The sequence below is a fragment of the Theropithecus gelada genome, chromosome 1, assembly GCF_003255815.1.
Source record: "Theropithecus gelada isolate Dixy chromosome 1, Tgel_1.0, whole genome shotgun sequence".
Lineage (NCBI taxonomy): Eukaryota > Metazoa > Chordata > Mammalia > Primates > Cercopithecidae > Theropithecus > Theropithecus gelada.
The window spans coordinates 131,750,971-131,767,603 of NC_037668.1; the positions used below are offsets into that span (position 1 = coordinate 131,750,971).

At 36.1% G+C, this 16,633-nt stretch overlaps 1 protein-coding gene and 1 pseudogene across 2 annotated transcripts; both read left to right on the top strand.

Moving 5' to 3' along the window:
• The first annotated feature begins 5,484 nt into the window (after positions 1-5,484).
• On the top strand, positions 5,485-6,610 carry LOC112607939 (annotated as a pseudogene).
• A 146-nt stretch (positions 6,611-6,756) lies between these two features.
• LOC112607926 (pancreatic alpha-amylase) lies at positions 6,757-15,770 on the top strand. 2 transcript variants are annotated; one of them, XM_025359299.1, is made up of 11 exons: positions 6,757-6,919; positions 7,498-7,711; positions 8,058-8,204; positions 9,019-9,216; positions 9,666-9,896; positions 10,633-10,766; positions 11,564-11,686; positions 11,781-11,880; positions 13,866-13,984; positions 14,095-14,220; positions 15,547-15,770. In XM_025359299.1, exons 2-11 carry the CDS (start codon positions 7,544-7,546, stop codon positions 15,734-15,736), a joined length of 1,536 nt encoding a protein of 511 aa, XP_025215084.1. In that variant the 5' UTR covers positions 6,757-6,919; positions 7,498-7,543; the 3' UTR covers positions 15,737-15,770. The 2 variants fall into 2 exon arrangements, with proteins under 2 accessions (XP_025215084.1, XP_025215076.1); XM_025359291.1 differs by having other exon boundaries at positions 6,881-7,161.
• The last annotated feature ends 863 nt before the right edge of the window (positions 15,771-16,633 follow it).

The following is a 16,633-nucleotide window of genomic DNA, read 5'->3' on the forward strand; positions in this document are numbered from 1 at the left end:
ATAGGCCCCGGTGTGTGATGTCCCCCTTCCCGAGTCCCAAGTGATCTCATCGTTCAGTTCCCACCTATGAGTGAGAACATACGGTGTTTGGTTTTCTGTTCTTGTGATAGTTTGCTAAGAATGATGTTTCCAGCTGCATCCATGTCCCTACAAAGGACACAAACTCATCCTTTTTTATGGCTGCATAGTATTCCATGGTGTATATGTGCCACATTTTCTTAATCCAGTCTGTCACTGATGGACATTTGGGTTGATTCCAAGTCTTTGCTATTGTGAATAGTGCCGCAGTGAACATACGTGTGCATGTGTCTTTATAGCAGCATGATTTATAATCCTTTGGGTATATACCCAGTAATGCGATGGCTGGGTCATATGGTACATCTAGTTCTAGATCCTTGAGGAATCGCCATACTGTTTTCCATAATGGTTGAACTAGTTTACAATCCCACCAACAGTGTAAAAGTGTTCCTATTTCTCCACATCCTCTCCAGCACCTTTTGTTTCCTGACTTTTTAATGATTGCCATTCTAACTGGTGTGAGATGGTATCTCATTGTGGTTTTGATTTGCATTTCTCTGATGGCCAGTGATGATGAGCCTTTTTTCATGTGTCTGTTGGCTGTATGAATGTCTTCTTTTGAGAAATATCTGTTCATATCCTTTGCCCACTTTTTGATGGGGTTGTTTGTTTTTTTCTTGTAAATTTGTTTGAGTTCTTTGTAGTTCTCTGCTTCTTTCTTCATATCTTTTTTTTAATTGTTTTTATATACCCATTTGTTTTAAAAGTGGTACCTCTACCTCAGTATGTCCCCATATTAGTTAATTGGTTTCTCTAAACCAAATCTGCCTTTAGATTGCACTATCAGTCATAAATACATGGCCTTTCTAACATTCACCCAAACTTTAAATCACAGAGTCCCCATTTCACTCTTTATATTTGCTATTCTCTTATATCTGATTAACCACCATTTTCTGTACAGTCTCCACCAAGTCTGTTGTATCTCCCCTGTCTGTTTTACATAAACATTTCCCCCCCTGTTACAGGGGTATATATTCCAAGACCCCCAGAAGATGCCTGAAACCACAGATAGTACCAAGCCCTGTACAGTCATCTTTCCAGTATCTGTGGGGTATTGGTTCCAGGACCTCCCATGGATGCCAAAATCTACCTTATATAAAATATAAAAGATGCTCAGGTGCCTTATATAAAATAGCATAGTATTTGCATGTAAACTATGCACATCCTCCTGTATGCTTTAAATCATCTCTATATTGCTAGAGATGTAATATCTACTGTAATACAAATACTATGCAGACAGTTACATTGTTTAGGGAATGATGACAGGAAAGTCTATATGTTCAGCACAGATACAACTATCCTTCTTTAAAAATATGTTCTTCCGTGGTTGAATCTGGCGATGTGGAACCCATGGATATAGAGGGCTGATTATATACACCATGTTTTTTCCTGGCATATCACTCAACTATTAGCTGGTGAGTCAACTCAGATTGTTGGAATGACTAGGGACAACTAGACTTCAAGTGATCTTTCATCCCAGTTATGCTCACAGCACAATGTATGATCTCAGAGTTTCAAGAGATCAAACTCCCTTCTGCAAACCCCAGTCAAACTTTGCTTGTGTCTTGTTTGCTGATACCTCGTTGGATAAAATAAATATCAAGCTAATTCCATAGTCTATTTAGAAAGAGACTTCATATAGGTATGAATACTGGGAAGTGTCATTCATTGGATGCCCTTTAATATAACAATCTATCACACTTCCCTAATTTTCATTCTTACTGCTATAATCCAAGTTCAGATTTCCATCACTGCTCTGCTTACTAATGTTCCTATCTCTGTTTTCTGGCCCATCTGATATAATTAAAAGTTTTTATTATTACTTTCCTGTTTAAAACAACCAAAAAACCTTCTGAGGAAAGTATTTTTTTCTTCTCCCTGATTTTGAGTGTCTCCAATATACTTTTCCAAATTTAACTGCCATGGCTCCCTCACACTTGACTTAAGTTTCTAAAACACTGTATTGACTTCTTGCTGTTCTCCTTGCTCTTCTACATATTTTTTCTTACTTAAAAGTAATTTTACCTATCTCTTTTCATTGCTGTCAAACCTGTTCTTCAAGTCAATTTTGTCTCCCCTTATTCCCATCTGTCAGAAAGAACTTTTCCTATCAATTAAATCCTGAAGCACTTTACTCGTAACCCTCTTAAAATTATGTTCATATCTTTCACTTTATTGTTTGTTTTTGTGTATGGACGTATCCCTTCTCTAACTGAACGTAACTTCTTGAACAGCTCTAATAGAAATAGAATGTAAATCATGTATGTAATTCAACATTTTTTACCAACTGCATTAAAAGAAACAAAAAGACACTAGGGATATTAATGTTAATGGTAAGTTCTATTTAGCCTAATGTATCACAATATGTTATTTCAACATGTAAATGTCATAAAAATGTATTTTTTTACATTTTATTTTCACACTATCCAGAGTGTGTTTTACATTTATTACTCATCTCTGTTCAAACTACATATATTTCAACTGGTTAGTGGCCAATTGTTTCTAGTGGCTACCACATTAGACATCACAACTCTAGAATTCTAGGAGAAACACTAGTGTAATACAGAGAATGTTGACTTGCAATAAGACTTATTATCAAATCCTGTCTTTGTCACTTACCACATGAGCCTGGACAATTTACTCAGTCTCTTTGGGCCTTAGTTCCATCATGTGTACAACACTTTTGCTAGGATTAGAGTCGAGTGTATTGAACAATTTCTAATATAGAGTTCATTGATTTTTAAAAAATCAATGAGGACATAACCCATGCTATGCCAATGTTTTGCACAATACCTGGAACCTAGAGTTTTCATGTTATAGCCATTTACTGAGCACATAAGACAATGTCAATCATTGTACTAGGATTTGGAAATACTAGATATGAAGTCTGCCTTCAAGAAGCTTGGTCCAGAATGACAAGTAAATTGTTAATTATTTATAATATAGTTACAATAGAAGTCAAATATAGCTTAATGTCATATAAATTAAAAAGCTTTCATACAGCAGAGAAGCTAACTGTGCTTGGTAATATAAAGGTAAGCTTCATAAAGTTGTGGTTTCAACTTAATGTGGAAGGAAAATTAGTTGCTTCCACACTAAGTTGGATGTGGAAGGGGATGATATGGGAAAGAAAACCATTAGGAAAGTCATGGAGGTATGACATTGCATATAAAGTATGAGGAACTTCTAGTTTTGCAATGAATAGAGTTCACAGGATTGGCTGGGGGAAGGACCAAAGGGCAGCATCAGGATCGAGAGTGGAATAGGTAAGATCCACAGCTCTCTTGATACTCTTCACCGAAGCTGGTACTTACTCATTTTTTCTCATGTTAAAAAATGGTATCACCCCCAAATACCTATATATTTAATATTTTTTCCTCATCTTTCAGCTCTAATCTATTCATAAACCTACTGCCTGTTTACCTCTGAAATAGACTTTGTCTATGCCCTAGTACAAGCCACTCACCTCTTTCCTGGGCCACTGTAAAAGTCTTCTAACATCTACCTCTTTCCACTCTTATCCTCCTATAATCTGATTTCTTCCCAGAAGCAAGGGTGATTTTCTTTTTAAAGTCGATTAGTCTTTCAGTTCCCCGAGTTACAGCCTTAACAGCTCTCTCTTTCTTCATGTTCTACAAGGTTCTACATGATCTGGCCTACCTCTCTGATCTCATCTCGCTTTATCCCACCCTTTATCACATGTGCTGTAGCCACACTGATTTCTTTTTAATGTGTCTCATGTATTAGCTTTTTCCTTTCTTGGGACATTACTCTTGCTGTTTCCTCTATCTATTGCTCTTTCTCTGATCTCTAAATGACTGGACACTTCTAATCATTTAAATCGCATCATAAAGTCACTCTTTAAGGGGTATCTTCCCTTACCATCCAGTCTAAAATACGCTGACGGAAAAGTCACTCTCTATTTTATGATTTTATACTAGTTCTTATTGCTATCTGAAATTATTTTTATCATCACTATTAGTACTGTTGCTATTACTGTTATTTACTAATATATTTTCTTTCCACTAGAATGTAAGCTCTCTGAGAACAGAAACCTGTCTTTTTTATCATTGTCTCCTGAACATCACCTACAGTGCTTAGCAAAAAACAGACACACACTTAACACTTGTTGAATGGATGGATGAAGTTTTTCCTACATGTACTATTACTCCCTTTCATAGCATTTCACTTACATTAAGAAGGAAAAGGTATGCAAATTTATTTATTTAGCGTTTCATCAGGTACAATAAATATTTGCCTACAGAGAGAAAACCACCACCACCACAAATCCTACTACTATATGCACTATATTAAGCACATGACTTGCTCAAGGGGAAAAAAGTTAGTTTCTCCAATTCATAGGCTTTCAGATTTTAAATGTTTTCTTAAATCTTAATGCAGAAATTTAAATAACAAAAAATTTGAATTAAGGATGGGAAACAGGGCTGATTTAAAAAATGGAAATGTCACATAATATTTCTGTTTGAAATGGAAGCATGACAAAAATTTGAAAATATACAGTTGAAGCAATATTTTGAGAATTCAGTTGGTTTCAATTGTTATTTTCCATTAGTGACGGATATCAGAAATAAAATACAGTCCTTATTTATTTAATTAGGATTTATATATATACACACATATATAAAGAATTTATATATATGGACAGTATATGTACAGTGTTATATATATGTACTGTTATATATATAGTACAGTGTGTGTGTGTATATATATATATAGTTTGTTCTCATGCTGCTATAAAGAAGTATCCAAGACTGAGTAATATGTAAAGGAAAAAGATTCGATTGACTCACAGTTCCACATGGCTGGGGAAGCCTCAGGAAACGTACAATCATGATGGAAGGGGAAGCAAACGCAAACACACCCTTCTTCACTTGATGGCAGGAAGGAGAAATTCTGAGCAAAAGGGGGAAAAGCCCCTTATGCAACCATCGGGTCTTGGGAGAACTCACTCACTATCATGAAAACAGCAGTATGGGATAACCGCCCCCATGATTCAATTTCAATGACCTCCCACCAGGTCCCTCTCACAACACATGGGGATTATGGGAACCACATTCAAGATGAGATTTGGGTGGGGACACAGCCAAACCATACATATATATACATATATATACACACACACACGCCCACATACACAAGGACTATATAGATATGTGTGTATATGTATATAAAAATATAGTCCTTATGTATGTAAACATATATTTACTGTCCTTATTTATGTGTTATATCTGTGTGTGTGTGTGTGTGTGTGTGTGTACACACTGCCAGAGGTTTGTAAAGGTTAAGATTGTATCAGTAAGAAAAAAACAGGGTCTCAGTCACCTCTGTCAGCCCACACACCAGGTTGTCCCGCCACTCTGCTGTCCCACTCCTCTACCAGTCTCAATGGAAGAAGAGATCGCCGTGCTGGTGATTGACAATGGCTCCGGCATGTGCAAAGCTGGCTTTTCTGGGGACGACACATCCCAGCCGTGTTTCCCTCCATCGTTGGTGCCCCCGGCACCAGGGTGTGACGGTGGGCATGGGCCATAAGGACTCCTATGTGGGCGACATGGCCATGAGCAAGTGCAGCATCCTGACCTTGAAGTAACCCATTCAGCATGGCATCGTCACCAACTGGGACGACATGGAGAAGATCTGGCATCACACCTTCTACAAGGAGCTGCACGTGGCCCTGGAGGAGCACCCGGTGCTGCTGACCAGGGCCCCCCTGAACCCCAAGGCCAACAGAGAGAAGATTATTCAGATCATGTTTGAGACCTTCAACACCCCGGCCATTTACGTGGCCATCCAGGCTATGCTGCCCCTCTACACCTCTATTTGCACCACTGGCATTGTCATGGGCTCTGGAGATGGGGTCACCCACATGGTGCCCATTTATGAGGGCTATGCCCTCCCCCACACCATCCTGCATCTGGACCTGGCTGGCCAGGACCTGACCAACTACCTCATGAAGATCCTCACCAGGGGCGTCTATAGCTTTACCACCACTGCTGAGCGGGAGATCAGTCACTACATCAAGGAGAAGCTGTGCTATGTTGTACTGGACTTTGAGCAGGAGATGGCCACTGCCGCATCCTCCTCCTCCTCTCAGTAGAAGAGATATGAGCTGCCTGATGGCCAGGTCATCATCATCGGCAACGAGGTTTCGGTGTCCTGAGGCGGTGTTCCAGCCTTCCTTCCTGGGCATGGAATTCTGCGGCATCCACCCAGTCCACCTTCAACTCGATGATGAAATGTGACGTGGACATCTGCAAAGACGTGTAGGCTAGCACGGTGCTGTCCAGTGGCACTGTGTACCCGGGAATCACTGACAGGATGCAGAAGGAAATCACCACCCTCACACCCAGCACCATGAAGATCAAGGATGATCGCACCCCCAGAGCACAAGTACTCGGTGTGGATCGGTGGCTCCATCCTGGCCTCACTGTCCACCTTCAAGCAGATGTGGATTAGCAAGCAGTGGTACAACGAGTTGGCCCCCTCTATCATCCACCACAAATGCTTCTAAATGGACTGTGAGTAGATGCCTAGAATTTGCTGCATGGGTTAATTCAGAAGGATAAATTTGCCCCTGGCAGAGGCATACACCTCATGCTAGCCTCACCAAACTGGTATAAGGCTTCGAAAATAAGTTGTCCTTGAAGCTTGTATCTGATATCAGCACTGGACTGTAGAAATGGTTGCTGATTTTGACCTTGCGTTCAAATTAACTGTTCCCCTTGGTATCTGTACATATCTTGGATTTCAGTCTTTAGTACATGTGGCTTGGTCACTTCATGGCTAAAAACGTGCTTGTGGAAGACAAGTCTGTGGCTTGGTGAGTCTGCATGGCCAGCAGTCTCTGATCTGTGCAGGTTATTAATGTGTCAGGGCTGAGTGTTCTGGGATTTGTCTAGAGGCTGACAAGGACTCCTGAACCAGTTGTTTCTGTCCTGTCAATCTGTCAGGGTTGGAAAGTCCAAGCCATAGGACCCAGTTTCCTTTCTTAGCTTATGTTGTCTGCCAGAACCCTGTGGGCTGTTACTTGCCTTAAGTTGGAAGCAGTTCACATGTATAGCTGTAAATGTATTCCTCCTTTTAATTTATGTAAAGTTTTTTGTACGCAATTCTCGATCTTTAAAGAGATGACAACAAATTTTGGTTGTCTACTGTTATGTGAGAGCATTAGGCCACAGCAACACGTCATTGAGAAAGGAAAAATAAAAGTGCTGATATAAGCAAAAAAAAAAAAGAAACATTAGTTTCTAAAAGGTCATTTATTTCCATGAGAGACTTTTTAATGTTCTTCACCTGTTAAAATTATTATTGATAAACCTTTTCAGATTACGAATAAACAGTTTGCCCTCAAGTATTTATTAATGCTAATATTTACTTTGTAAAATATGTTTCTTACAGGAATATAAATAGTTTCTGGAAAGGACACTGACAACTTCACAGCAAAATGAAGTTCTTTCTGTTGCTTTTAACCATTGGGTTCTGCTGGGCTCAGTATTCCCCAAATACACAACAAGGACGGACATCTATCGTTCATCTGTTTGAATGGCGATGGGCGGATATTGCTCTTGAATGTGAGCGATATTTAGCTCCCAAGGGATTTGGAGGGGTTCAGGTGGGTATTATTCATAGTATAAATTGCAGAATTCACTGTGCTTGTAGTAAACAGTGTTCTGATCTGATCTGTGAAACTTGGGCAACATTTTACTTCCCAGGTAAGTATTCTAAGTAAAACAGTTTTCTGAGGAAAGAACAAGGTAGTATTTTTGGCAACTTTATATTTTGTTTCTGAGATAATCTTTCTTCAACGAGAATCCTCCAATGTGCTGTTAATATTTTCAAAAGATAGCTGCAGATACAAAGATTCAAGAATATTTTTATATTATTGATTAGTTTCTAGAACATCCAATGTTATAGGGTAAGACACAATTTGGTGCTTATTAAGACTGTTACATTTGTAGGTCTCTCCACCAAATGAAAATGTTGCAATTCACAACCCTTCAAGACCTTGGTGGGAAAGATACCAACCAGTTAGCTATAAATTATGCACAAGATCTGGAAATGAAGATGAATTTAGAAACATGGTGACTAGATGTAACAATGTTGGGGTAAGTGAATTCTAGTTTCCTTTAAAAATAACACATAGGAAAATGATTTCTCTCTTCTTTCTTGCTCCCTTTGAGCAGAAAGTTTTCCACATTTTATATTTTTTTAAAATTTTACTTCATGCTTTAAAACTTAAAGTTAAATGTCTTATGTTCAACTTTTGTAAATATTTGTGTACGTGTTCTCTATCTACTAAAGAGATAAGTTAAAGTTTAGAGCAGAATTTACTTCTAAAGCAAAACATCAAATTTTAACTCTTATAACTATCCATATTTCCTGGAAAGACTTTTCTGGTTAGGAATTATAATTTCAGTTACAATATTTGCTATCATTTTTAGGTGACTTGTGTTTCCATTAGTAATTCCTGGGTTTTTCGTGATGAATAGCTCGCTTCTGTATTTAATGAGCAGCATAATTGGAGACTAATATCTACCTTATTTGTCTTCAACTGCTAAGTAGAGAGTACAGGCTTTCTCCTGGTGACCCACTGACATTTCCAAAACAGTAACCTTTCCAGTCTCATCTGAGTTTTGTCTCCCCGAAATGGGCTTTTTGCGTTTCCTCCTATTTATGGTAGTTTCTGGTTCTCTCAATTTATCATTACTCTAAATATTTGACCAAGTGTCTAGAATGAATGTAGGTGTTTAGTTCACATTACTTTCCTTTCACAGTTGACTTTTGATCTTGTAGGAAAATAGTTATAAGATATAATGAAATATTTTGGAGTTTTATTAACATACTATAAACTTTAATCAATACTGCTTTAAATGTCTACCTCTCTGTCAGTCACACTGAAGTAGAAACTTTGCTTTCTAGGTTCGTATTTATGTGGATGCTGTAATTAATCATATGTGTGGTAATGCTGTGAGTGCAGGAACAAGCAGTACTTGTGGAAGTTATTTCAACCCTGGAAGTAGGGACTTTCCAGCAGTCCCGTATTCTGGATGGGATTTTAATGATGGTAAATGTAAAACTTCAAGTGGAGATATCGAGAACTATAATGATGCTACTCAGGTAATTTTTTTTTAAGACAGTGATCTGAATAAAGAGTGATATATGCCTTTTATTATAGACATGTAGCTAATGGAGCTTCAGTTTAAATACTAATTTAGATCTCTTAGGGACACAGGTTAACAAATTTGACTATGAAACTCAAATCCATATTAAAACTTTTAAATATTAATTTAAGAATTTTAATCAATACACACTTTTAAAAGCTCACTTTAAAAAATCTTCCAACCAATTCAAAAGCTCATCGACTTTATTTCTTAAATTCTCTATTTTCTACTACAAAATATTTCAAAGATACATCTATAGTAGAATGTGAGCATCCCCAGGTCCTAATGCAAGGAAGTCCCTATAAAACATCTATTGAGGAATTACTGAATATATGAATAAGCAAATGGATTATCAGGTGAAAAGTGAGGTTTTATGAATCAGTCGTAACATTTTTACCTCAACAGGTCAGAGATTGTCGTCTGACTGGTCTTCTTGATCTTGCGCTGGAGAAGGATTATGTGCGTTCCAAGATTGCCGAATATATGAACAATCTCATTGACATGGGAGTTGCAGGGTTCAGACTTGATGCTTCCAAGCACATGTGGCCTGGAGACATAAAGGCAGTTTTGGACAAACTGCATAATCTCAACAGTAACTGGTTTCCTCAAGGAAGTAAACCTTTCATTTACCAGGAGGTACATTCAATGCATATATGCATATAAAATATCATCTTATTCATTAGAAAATTAATGGCAGATTCAATTAAAAATGCAATTTCTGTAGGATAAGGACTGAGTCATTTATGTAAAACACTGTTCTTTAACCTCCTCTTCTTCAGATACAGCATATCTAATTCTTTATCACAACAGGTTTTATGGAGCACACAGAATATAGGATACTGACAATAGTTATGTCTTTATTTTCTTTGGAAATGAAACGAGTTTATATTTATCAAGAAATGTCAGTCAGATAGTAAATGTATTAATGTGATCTGTTATTATCATTGATGTACAAGACTAAAAATTAGGTAAACATTCTCACAGGACAGCAGGTAACTTTGACATTATGTGTCTTTCAATATTGTAGTGTATACTTTCTCAAAAAAAGAATATAAGAATCTTACCTATTGAGATAATAAGAATAGGAAAACCATTTTGAGCATTTTACATAACAAATAGCACTGGGTGTGGTGGCTCGTGCTGTGATTTCACGAATCACAGCACTTTGGGAGGCTGTGGCAGGAAGATTGCTTGAGGCCAGGAGTTTGGGACCATCCTGGACGATATAGCAAGACCCTGTCTCTGAAAAACAAAACAAGACAAAAACAAATAATAAATAACTTAAAGCTATTTGTTATATAACATTAAATTATTGGTTAAAATGCTTTAAAGACCTTATGAAAAATGTTATTTTTTCCTAAATTTCTACTAGGTAATTGATCTGGGTGGTGAGCCAATTAAAAGCAGTGAGTACTTTGGAAATGGCCGGGTGACAGAATTCAAGTATGGTGCAAAACTCGGCACAGTTATTCGCAAGTGGAATGGAGAGAAGATGTCTTACTTAAAGTAATTAAATACAACTTTTCCCCTGAATTATTTCATAGATCTATTATTCATACTACCCCAGTGTGAGTTATCTTCTGGAACATTCTTATTCAGACAACTGTCAAGGAGGCAATTTTTAATGATAAGTATTCTAGTGCCCTAAACTCGAATGAATCATCTTTTGTATTTAGAGTGTCTGTCACAAGACGGTATGCCTAGGAACCCTAAACATTCCCTAGGAATTTTCATCTAAGTACGAGATGAATATACAAGATTTGACTTATGTTTGCATATAATCTTTTGAAGCCGGTTTATTTTTAAAATGATCCTGTCATTTACAAAGTATGTACAAAGTGTCCATACTTTAGAATTTACATATATTAATTTAAAATATTAAAATATGTATATGGTAACAATACAGTATTGAAGCCTTATTTTAATCTAGTTTGACATTCTGTATAATGTGATATGGATATTGATCCTTCTGGAGTGCTTCTAAAGTATAATGTGCTGAAACCTCTAAAAGGACCTTTTTTAATAACAAAAATCTTGTATTTCTAATATGAACATAAGTATTCCAAACATGTATAAACAAATATGGACTATATATGTAGATTACACACGTGAGTGTGTATGGTATGTAGGTAGACACACATATATATATGTGTCTGTAAATATATATCTTACAGAATAACCATTTAATTAGAGAGAGAATTAATCTTCAGATGCCATGCCCTACAGAAAGAGATGCGCAGTTAAATTACTCTAAAACAATTGTGAAATGATACATCAATGTATATCTTATTTTTCAAAAATAGGAACTGGGGAGAAGGTTGGGGTTTCGTGCCTTCTGACAGAGCACTTGTCTTTGTGGATAACCATGACAATCAACGAGGACATGGGGCTGGAGGAGCCTCTATTCTTACCTTCTGGGACGCCAGGTAGAAACCAAAGTTCTCTATTTTTTTAACACATCTTTTAATGATGGTAAGAATATTCTGATATTCTATGATAATATAATTATGTAACTTTCAGGCTGTATAAAATGGCAGTTGGATTTATGCTTGCTCATCCTTATGGATTTACACGAGTAATGTCAAGCTACCGTTGGCCAAGAAATTTTCAAAATGGAAAAGTAAGTTTTGGAGTTGTTCAAAATATCCTTTTCTCAAGAAAAAGGAGGCAATCATGTTATAACTTAATATGACAACTATTAATTATGTATTTATTCAACAAATATTTAATTATGTGTAAACCTGACACAGGGCTCTGATTTTAGGCAGGTTATATTAAAGGAGTAAAATTTATATTCTTCGTTGAAAAAGAGTATGCAAGCTGTTTCAGAGATACGAAACATCCCCCTAGCCAACAGGAAAAAGAAAAAAAAAAAAAACCACCTAAAAGTAAGAGCTAGACACAGGGAGTAAAATATGTATTTCTAATAAGTATCTACCTCAGGGTTGATAGCAAGATTATATATGCCAACACTTGTAGAGAACTTAAAACATCATCTGCCCGTAGTGAGAACAACATAAATGTTTGTTAAGTACTTTTAAAATGTTACATGGAATACAAAGAAATGAGTCAGTTGAGCTAAGTTAAATAGGCAAAGTGTCCTATAAGAGGAAGGAAATTATATGTACTAAAGAATAGAAATGTATAGAGTATTCCAAAAAAGGTAAGAATGAGAAAAACTTTTGGGAGTGTGGTAAAGACATTAATCTGATGAGTAGTTTCAAAAAGGAACAGAGAAATAAGAGTGTAAAGATATTTGGAAAGCTAGTAGAAGGGTTTCTTTTAATCTAAAGGGTTCAGAAACAGCATCAGAGACTTCATGTCTAAAGCAGAAATTCCTCCTTCCTATGAGTCACACTGATATCTAGCTAGCTTCTTTTAGATTCCTTTCAGTTTGAGAAGTCGGCTACTTTGTACGGCAACTGATTCTATTGTTAAACAGCTTTAATATTTAGAAGGTGTACTTTTATATCGAGCCAATTTCTTATAATTTCTACTAATTGGTCTTATTTCTGACGTTAGGAGTCAGAGAGTACTTTTATTTTTCCTATTACTATAACGTTTCCACTTTGCCAGGACTGCTGCATGCTAAAAACTCTTAGTATTGTTCACTTTTCACCATATGACATGATTCTAAGGTCAACACTGAAAACCTTCCTAGGGTTACTGTGTTTTTTTTTTAATTTGTATTTTTTAAAGTGCCAATCCAAAACACATAGTATTAACAATGTGGTCAATTAATAAAAAATATTCAGATGTATTATTTTGTCCATTTATCTAAAAAGAAGCATGAAGGACTCTAAGATTTATTTAGCACATGTCACGTTCAGGGCATTTTCAGATATACTACTTAATTTTTAGAGCAAAGATAAACAATATTCCCATTTTACAAATGACAAAACAGACACAGTGAATTATGTATATTGATTAAGTTTTCTTAGCTACTAGTAATAGAGCCCGTGTTTTAATCTTGGTGTTTCTGGCACTAATGCCCTGCCCACTACAAAGACATTGCATGGCTTACAGTGATGTTAAGAAGCCCTTGCAGGCCAGGTGCAGTGGCTCACAGCTGTAATCCCAGCACTTTGCGAGGCCAGGCGAGAAGATCACGTGACCTGAGGAGTTCAAGACAAATCTGAGCAAGCTAGCAAGACCTCGTCTGTACCGAAAATTAAAAAAAAAAAAAAAAAAAAAAAAAAAAAAAAATGAACTGGGTGTGGTGGTGCACATCAACAGTCTTAGCTACTTGGGAGGCTGAGATGGGAGGATCGCTTGAGCCTGGGAGATCAAGGCTGCAGTGAGCTATGATTGTGTCGCTGTACTCCAGCCTGGGTGACAGAGCAAAGAAGCCTTTGCATGTCCTTGGAATGAAAACGAGAGTATAAAAATTTGTTACCTTTGTTTTTAATACGGCAGAAAAGAACCTGAGCATAGAGAGATGATGAAGACCAAGTAAAGGGCTATAAAAATTAATGAAGGCATTGGATTCTAGATCAAGTCACTGACTGCAGAGACACAAGTAACAGGATAGGTTGGGTTTGGTATAAAGGAGAAGGAAGAGGTAAATACATGTATGTTAAAATTTGGCTTCCCCCCCCAATTCAGGATGTTAATGATTGGGTTGGGCCACCAAATAATAATGGAGTAATTAAAGAAGTTACTATTAATCCAGACACTACTTGTGGCAATGACTGGGTCTGTGAACATCGATGGCGCCAAATAAGGTGAGAATATTTATTTTGACATGTCCTCTAATAGGAAACTTTCTTTAGCATTTTATTTAAAACAGTTGAAGTTTAAGAATATCAACTTTTTTATGTTACTGTGTTTGTAGGAACATGGTTGCTTTCCGCAATGTAGTGGATGGTCAGCCTTTTACAAACTGGTATGATAATGGGAGCAACCAAGTGGCTTTTGGAAGAGGAAAGAAAGGATTCATTGTTTTCAACAATGATGACTGGTAAGTAAATATCAATTAAAAATAATATTTTGTATTAGTATGTTCTTGATTCATTCTTTTTGTTTCTGTTCATTTACTTTTTATGGTATCTGAAAAATCATTTAGTCGGTGGAGCAAGAAGACAATAGCGATCAAAAATGGGCAGAAGCAAAATGATGATGGTTCTTCCTCCTTCGTTCTCCTCTTTTCATAAGGGCTTTCTGTTGTAAGCAGAGTCCTTTCTGTGCACCCTTGCAGTATCTTATACATACATAGAATTAACATGCATATGCTCACCTACACATGCCACAAAATACATAAGGTAATTAATATAAGGATTGTGAAATCATTAAAACAACGTGTCTTGTAGTCCTGCTTTTTTAATCATGAAAAAATGCTGCCTCAGTATTAAAATACCTTTATTTCTAACTGTTTTTCTCAAGGACTGCTCTACCTAGTTTTTTGGTATACTTTCTTCACTTCTCTGTCTCCTTGTGACAAATCACATTTTTAAAGCATATATATAAATAATATGTATCTTGTGGTTAATGATTTGCTTCGGGAGATTTGAGTTTTAGTTCTGAAACTTCTCATTATTGGCCTTTCATCTGTGATTCTTATATCCTTTGCCTGTGGTATAAATGATTCCCTAACATATAGCTCAGAAGACTTCCTTGCAAACAGTTGAATTGTCTCTGTCCAAGGCCAACTGATACTCACACTTAGCTCATTCTAATATAAATTATATTTCACTGATAAAAAATGAAGGAATAAATAAATATATAAGTCAAGTCGATCTCTTTCCTGCCAAAAAGGCTGATGTCTGGTTCTTTAATTAATTTCTTTTGTGGATGAGAATACCAAAATAAATTTTTGTGAAAAAGATTTATATTTCAAACGATCACTTCTTCATAGAAATGATAGATTGTTTGTATGTACACCCAAATTCTTTTTAACCTCATGAGAAAAAAAAGGATGTTAAAAAATAATACCCTTTAAATTGTTAAAAGTAGTTGGTATTAAGTTCAGTTGAGAGCAAATTTGAATTTACTAAGGTAGCACTTTTATCAAAGTGTGACCGTTCCTGCCAATCTTCACTGATATTCTTCAAGTTTGATTTTTCGGTAATATTTTCACTACTGACCAGGGACTTGTTCAGTTTGCTGTAAGGTTCCTTTTGGTCCTGAGAAAGCTATTTACACCTACTGAAGAGGCATACGGGTTTTCTTCTTAATGAGATCTTGTCTGCTTAGGGTTCTACAACATAAAGTTATGCTGTTTATTTGTGTTAGTTTGTATTCCTGGTTTTAATTGTATTGAAGTTAAATCTCAAATATTTTATTCCAGGTCATTTTCTTCAACTTTGCAAACTGGTCTTCCTGCTGGCACATACTGTGATGTCATTTCTGGAGATAAAATTGATGGCAATTGCACAGGCATTAAAATCTACGTTTCTAATGATGGCAAAGCTCAATTTTCTATTAGTAACTCTGCTGAAGATCCATTTATTGCAATTCATGTTGAATCTAAATTATAAAATTTAAAATTAAATGCATATCCTCAAAACAATAGCCAAGTGTGTTTCTTTTCTTACATATACAGTAATATTTATATTTCATTAATTTTTAGTCAAAGCTCCAATTAGTAATCAACTTGAAAAATTCAGAAAAAAACTCAATAGTATTAAAATCCCACTTACTTATTGAATAATTATTAGATAATTACAGTCAGCACATCATTATGCTTCAGAAGACTGACTTTAACTTATTTAACATATGAACTAAGAAAAGCATCTTAACCAATATGTTTGTTGTCATTAGCATCATTTACCCAACTGTCTACCTTTAATTTCTGTCATTCTGTAATTCTTCCAAAGAGTGCTTTTATCAGTTAGTTAGGAATTGCTGGTTTAATGTTAATTCCCATACAAAGTTAGCCCGGTTGTATGGTTTTTATAATATGCAAGTACTTTTCATGTTAATAACGTTAAACAATAGAAGAAACCTAAATTATACAATCTACAGTTCTTAATTCTATTGAGCTCGCTGGAATCTTCTCCTACTTTATATTCTTTCTTCTTTTTCATTTTTTTTCTCACTGCTTAGACTTGGTGTTTATGACTTTTTGTTCTTTTACTTATTCTACAATATGGATATTTACTTAGGGTTTTCACGACACCTTGTAATCTGGGTTTTCTTCCCAATTCTCTACCTATCCATTCTTCTTCATCTTGACTTTAAATATGGAATTCATTAGGGCTCTCATCTGGGTTTCCTTATAACTCTCAGTTATTTTGTTTACACTTAAATGAGAGCATAGAGGCCACAACTCAGAAACTGTCTATTCTTTTCACCTATAAAGTGTTCCTGCCACAAAGCAGATTCACTATGCGTTGGTACCACTTTGGCTCACTGCATCTTCGACTGCTGTTTCT